The following is a 5,388-nucleotide window of genomic DNA, read 5'->3' as shown; positions in this document are numbered from 1 at the left end:
CAAATATGTCATTTTCCCTGATTTTGTTGCATGGATTAAGTTTGGGTGGAGCACTGAAGCCATTAAAAGATGGTATATATGTACAGAGGTGAATTTAGGGGGGTTTATCGGAGTCAGCCGACCCTGATACAATTTATAAATTCATTAACAAAACATTTTTAAAGTTCATAATAATTTATATAATATAGCAAAACTGTTTTTGATGACTTTGATAATATTTTATGCTAGATTCGGCGCTGGATGTGCATCATATTTTTTTTGGTTACATGGTTTAGATGGCATAAGGTAAGACCAGGAGAAAATGTGAGGATTTGAGGCTGCCGGCGCCACGGGCGTATCAAAAGATACAATTTTTAAGAACAAAGGCTTGATCATTAAAAGAAATTTTTTATCTAATTATTTTTATAGCACAAACTTTTTAAATGATAAATGAAGGGTTTTTTAAGGTGGTGCCCTCGATTTTGGTGGTGTGCTCAGTTTTACCCTTAGTGGTGTTTTTTGCTCAGTTTTACCCTTCCAGTGCTATAGAACAGAAGGGCAAAACTGAGCAAAAAACACCACTGAGGGTAAAACTGAGCACACCACCAAAATCGAGGGCACCACCTTAAAAAACCATTGTTAGTTGAAGAAGATATAGTTTAAATTTAAAATACTTGCATGCCTTATGTTTCGTAGCGGAGGAAGTATCACTTTATAATTTGTGTAGAAAAAATGGAGAAGGAAATCGAAGATGCGGCGATGATGTACTAGAAAGGAAAACGAAGGCACAGAGCGCATATACGCATGGCTACACAAGAGATGGGTGGGTCTTGTGTCCAGTCGGGGTGGGAGTTGGGCTCGTGCAGTGCAGTGCAGTGCACTGCAGGTGCAGTCTTGCTCGCCTGTCTTCCTCGGCACCGGGACAGCGGACCTCCACCGCAACTGGGCCATCTGTTCTCCTTCCTCCTCTTCCTCCGCCACCGCGCTTCTGAGGAGGCTAGGGCGATGCAACCGCTTCCGCTTTGTTATTAGCAAAGGGTAATAACAGGGCCCGTTATCATCATGCAAATCCAAATCCAATTCCCTCCCAACATCTCTTGCGTTGATTTTGCAGGAACCGTCCGAGAACGGGCAGCCAATTCTCCGATGCCGTCCGCTATGGCCAAATCCCTCCTCCTCCCTCACCCTTTCTTCTCCGTCTCACCCCGCCCACACCCTCATCCGCGCGCCGGATTCCCTGTTCTCAAGCCCCGCCGCGCCGCGCTGCTCGCGGCCACGCCCGCGCCGGACGCCAACACCAGCTCCAACAACAACCCCCTCGCCGCGCTCTGGCGCCGCACCCTGCAGCCCCTCGGCGACTACGGCTTCGGCAAGCGCAGCGTCTGGGAGGGCGGCGTCGGCCTCTTCATGGTCTCCGGGGCCGCCCTCCTCGCCCTCGCCCTCGCATGGCTCAGGGGATTCCAGCTCCGCTCCCGCTTTCGCAAGTACAACACCGTCTTCGAGTTCACGCAGGCGTGCGGCATCTGCGTCGGCACGCCCGTCCGGATACGAGGGGTCACCGTCGGATCCGTCGTCCGCGTCGACTCCTCCCTTAGGAGCATCGATGCAACTGTCGAGGTCACCCTTACTTTTCTCTCATAGTTCGTTCATTCATTCATTAACCACAAGTCAAGTATCCCACCTACATCCCTTTTCTGTTTCTAAAGTTTTTCGGTCTATGAACTCCTCTATTATCGAGCTGAATTTGTCCTCTCTCTCTCTCTCTCTTTATGTTTTCTTTTGCTGCAGGTTGAAGATGATAAAATCATCATACCACGAAATTCAATGGTCGAGGTGAATCAGTCCGGTCTTCTAATGGAGACACTCATTGATATCACACCAAAGGATCCACTGCCTGCACCTTCAGTAGGACCACTTGACCCAGACTGCACCAAAGAAGGCTTGATTCTCTGTGACAAAGAGAGGATGAAAGGACAGCAAGGTGTAAGCTTAGATGCATTGGTGGGAATATTTACCCGTCTGGGTAGAGACATGGAGGAGATTGGTGTTAGCAAAAGCTATAAGTTAGCTGAAAAAGTTGCATCTATAATGGAAGAAGCACAACCTCTTCTTACACGGGTACATCCATTTTTCCAAAATTTTCTCCAACTCTATGGAAACTTATAATTTATTTACCTTGCTGGAATGCCTGTGGAACCAGTTTCTTTCAATCAGTACGGCTGCAAGTAAGTAAGCAGGGTTGTTGGGTTCAAATGCCTTTTATTCCCAAGCGCCCACCCCTCATTCTGCATAGCCGCACAGCTTTTCCCGACCTTAGTAACCGGGAACTGGGAACGTGGCCACGTTCCTCGTTCCGGGAATGTGGGAACAATCTCATTCCCGTAGTGTTAAAACCTAGTTTTAGTAGCGTACCATGTACCACGTTCCCGTTCTTCGATCCCATCGATCCGAGAACCTGGTTACTAAGTTCCCAACACGTCACCATGTGCCGATGTTCAAATTATTTTCTAATTAAATTATTTATCAAAATAGATTTCCACTTCAACTTATTTGCCTTGGCACATTACTAGATATTCCAAATACCAGCATGCTAGCTCTGCAATCAGCTATGACTCATACCTAAGTGAGACTTGAGGTCTACTGCTAAAAATGTTGCAGAACAAGTTCACTATGCAGCTTGCCTTCCCCTGCTGGCATGTTTACTTGCCTCTGGAGCTCTACTTATGAGTAATGGTCAGAGGGAGGGAACCTCTGCTTAGTTGGAGTGTGGTGTTAGGTTATTCTCTTCTTTTGTGGGCAAGGGGGGGGGGAGCAAGATGTTTGGTTGTTCTTCCTTTTATGTTGCACGCATTTAGAAATTAAAACAATGGGTGGAGTGTGGTTCTTCCTCCAGATAGCATGTGTATTAATTTTGTTTCTAGAATTGTGTTGGAAGCTACTTGTGCTGTTGAATTGATATGCATGAAATTAAACGGTAGCTGTGGAACAGATTGAGGCTTTAGCTGAAGAAATGCAACCTTTGCTCTCTGAGGTTAATGATAGTGATCTGCTGAAGGATGTGGAGACTATAGCTAAAGGCCTGGCCGACGCGTCTGGTGACCTAAGGTACCACTGGAAAGCACTAAGATAATCTTTATGCATGAAGCATCTTTTCTTTTTCTCCCTTTCGTGGAATACCTACATATGCAGTGACTGGTGGTGCTTGTCAGTAACCAGCAGGGATGAATTTACAATAATTTGATTATTTCTATTTATTTTCTGCACAGCAGAACAACAGTTCTGTAGTAAGTGCATTATAGGTTAAGCGCATAATCTAAGTTCCTGTTAGCTAGCGAGTAATGTTGTTGTAGACCCTTAGCTTCTTTCCTTATGCTGGTTTGCAGAAGGCTGAAGTCGTCCATGCTTACCCCAGAGAACACAGATCTTATTAAGCAGTCTATTTTCACCCTTATATTTACCCTAAAGAACATTGAGGTCTGTCCTTTGTCACTTACCCTTCATTGTGCAGTATCTGTTTCTGGAACTGAACGGCACGGTTAAATTTTAACGATTTCAGAGTATCAGCTCCGACATCTCTGGTTTCACGGGCGATGAGACGACAAGGCGGAACATCAAACTTCTGATCAAGTCTCTCAGCAGGCTATTGTGATTGGTGTGCATAATGATGGATTGCTTTGCATGGGACGGGGAATGGGGAAATGGTTGCTGGTGGGGGGTCTCTCGGTCTCGGTGGCACAGAGGTAGGAAGAGAAGGCATAGCTAATTAACGTTCCACGAGGTTTTGGTTATTCTGCTTCTAAGTTTCCGAAAATTTCTTGAATGAACAATCTTGAAACAACATCAAAAGAGCAGTCATGAGGGGAGAGATCGGTCTCCCTCCCTCCTTGTTGAGCTGTTGGTACTTGGTAGACCCATTTTTTTACGTCAAATAAAATAAAATCAATTGCATGCTCACAGACATATCAATTGCACATCCTACATGACTTCTAGGCTCTACGACATTTGGGTAGTCAGTTTTTTCACGTTTAGGCGCACGAATTTCAGTCATTCTCGAAGGTCTGGGAACGATCGGACCCTACAGGGTTCCGATTATATTTACGCCAACTAGAGATTTCGGGAATAACAGGACGTCCTATTTGGTTTGGATCCACCCTTTCACAAATCGATATTTTTAGTGGTTGATAAAACAATTTTTAGTTACTTTTAGCTTGTATGCTAGCGGGCCTAATGAAAACCTGGGATCACAAAAATGTGTTGTCTTTTGGTTTGGGCTCTTTTGTCAAGGCTGTTCTAAGGCACCACTGTTCCACCCCTTCCCTTCTGATCACCTCTCCCTGACCCCTAGGTTAAGCGAGGCGAACTTTACGGGACGTGGTTCTGTACTTGGATCCCCTGCATAGTCAGGGTCAGATGAGATGGGGACTTGAGGACATTTCGTCTTGTCTTGACCCCTTTTGGGGTCGGGGTTGATCAAGACGGAGTCACGGTTCAGGATCATTCGCGAGGGTCGGGATCATTCACGAGGGTCGGGGTCAGACCAAGCGTGTCATTTTTATTGGTTTCAATCGAAATTCCTTCGTTTGATAACTTGTCATTACTTGCTAACTCCGTTCCACATACACAGGTTATTCACCCCCGACAGTAGCCCTCGAGCCTCTAGAGAAGTCGGGCGCACCTTTGGAGGTTTGTTTTAACGATGACGCTTTTGGCCCTTATTGAGGACGTGTGAGTGGACTCAATGAGTCTAGCCCTTCGGGCCTCTAAAGGGACCATGGGTTCGTTCGGAAGGTCCTTCGTTTGGGATGTGGTACACGTTCCCGCCTAAGGATGTTCTGTGATCACGCTTTCGATCTTGTTTTGCGATGTCGGCTTTTGAGCCTTCGCTCGTGTGGATCGATCATAGAGTCGTTGTGACTCTTTCTTCGTCATTTCTTTCGTGTCTCGTTCGCTGGAGACGGGGGGTTGTACCACGCCTCCACTTTGCCTTGATGGTATGGTAGTTGCAAACGAGTTCATTCGAGTGATGACTCTTAAAGGAAAATGGATCTTGACCCATTTGATTAAGGGGTTTTGGTGTTTGATGAACAACATAACTAGTGAACGATTGTTTTCCAAGTGATTCTGTTTTGTAGCATGTGAAGTGGATTAAACTTGGGCACTAAGGATACAACACCTCAAAAGAAGACATTAAGAAGACCTTTATTGAAGATCTACATGCACCGCTGGTTTGTGACCCCTAAGTACTTTAAGCCAAACGACATGGTCACGTAACAGTATGGACCGAAAGGGATGATGAAGGAGGTGGCTGGTTGGTCGGATTCCTTCATCGCAACTTGGTGGTACCTCGAGTAAGCATCAAGGAAGCTCAACTCTTCGCACCCCGAGGTGGAATCAACCACCTGGTCAATG

At 46.0% G+C, this 5,388-nt stretch overlaps 1 protein-coding gene across 4 annotated transcripts; it reads left to right on the top strand.

The window, feature by feature from the left end:
* The first annotated feature begins 722 nt into the window (after positions 1–722).
* LOC100284791 (ABC-type transport system involved in resistance to organic solvents, periplasmic component) lies at positions 723–5,080 on the top strand. 4 transcript variants are annotated; one of them, XR_002267859.2, is made up of 7 exons: positions 723–1,017; positions 1,094–1,596; positions 1,768–2,097; positions 2,969–3,084; positions 3,363–3,453; positions 3,536–3,719; positions 4,604–5,080. XR_002267859.2 is itself a non-coding variant. In NM_001157686.2 (6 exons), the coding sequence occupies exons 2-6, from the start codon at positions 1,126–1,128 to the stop codon at positions 3,626–3,628; spliced, it is 1,101 nt and encodes a 366-aa protein (NP_001151158.2). In that variant the 5' UTR covers positions 778–1,017; positions 1,094–1,125; the 3' UTR covers positions 3,629–3,931. The 4 variants fall into 4 exon arrangements, 2 of the variants coding, with proteins under 2 accessions (XP_008672982.1, NP_001151158.2); XR_004856948.1 differs by lacking the exon at positions 3,363–3,453; NM_001157686.2 differs by lacking the exon at positions 4,604–5,080 and having other exon boundaries at positions 778–1,017; positions 3,536–3,931.
* Positions 5,081–5,388: the final 308 nt, after the last annotated feature.

The sequence above is a fragment of the Zea mays genome, chromosome 3 (assembly GCF_902167145.1).
Source record: "Zea mays cultivar B73 chromosome 3, Zm-B73-REFERENCE-NAM-5.0, whole genome shotgun sequence".
In the NCBI taxonomy this organism is placed as follows: Eukaryota; Viridiplantae; Streptophyta; class Magnoliopsida; order Poales; family Poaceae; genus Zea; species Zea mays.
Note: the sequence above shows the minus strand (reverse complement) of the source record. Positions and strands in the feature narration are given on the sequence as shown.

What these genes read in the sequence shown, in the direction of transcription:
- LOC100284791 (NM_001157686.2), top strand. Translation starts at nt 1,126, where the DNA reads ATGCCGTCCGCTATGGCCAAATCCCTCCTCCTCCCTCACCCTTTCTTC. An exon ending in CACAACCTCTTCTTACACGG is followed by an intron (nt 2,098 to 2,968) that starts GTACATCCATTT and finishes GCTGTGGAACAG; the next exon opens with ATTGAGGCTTTAGCTGAAGA. An exon ending in TTACCCTAAAGAACATTGAG is followed by an intron (nt 3,454 to 3,535) that starts GTCTGTCCTTTG and finishes TAACGATTTCAG; the next exon opens with AGTATCAGCTCCGACATCTC.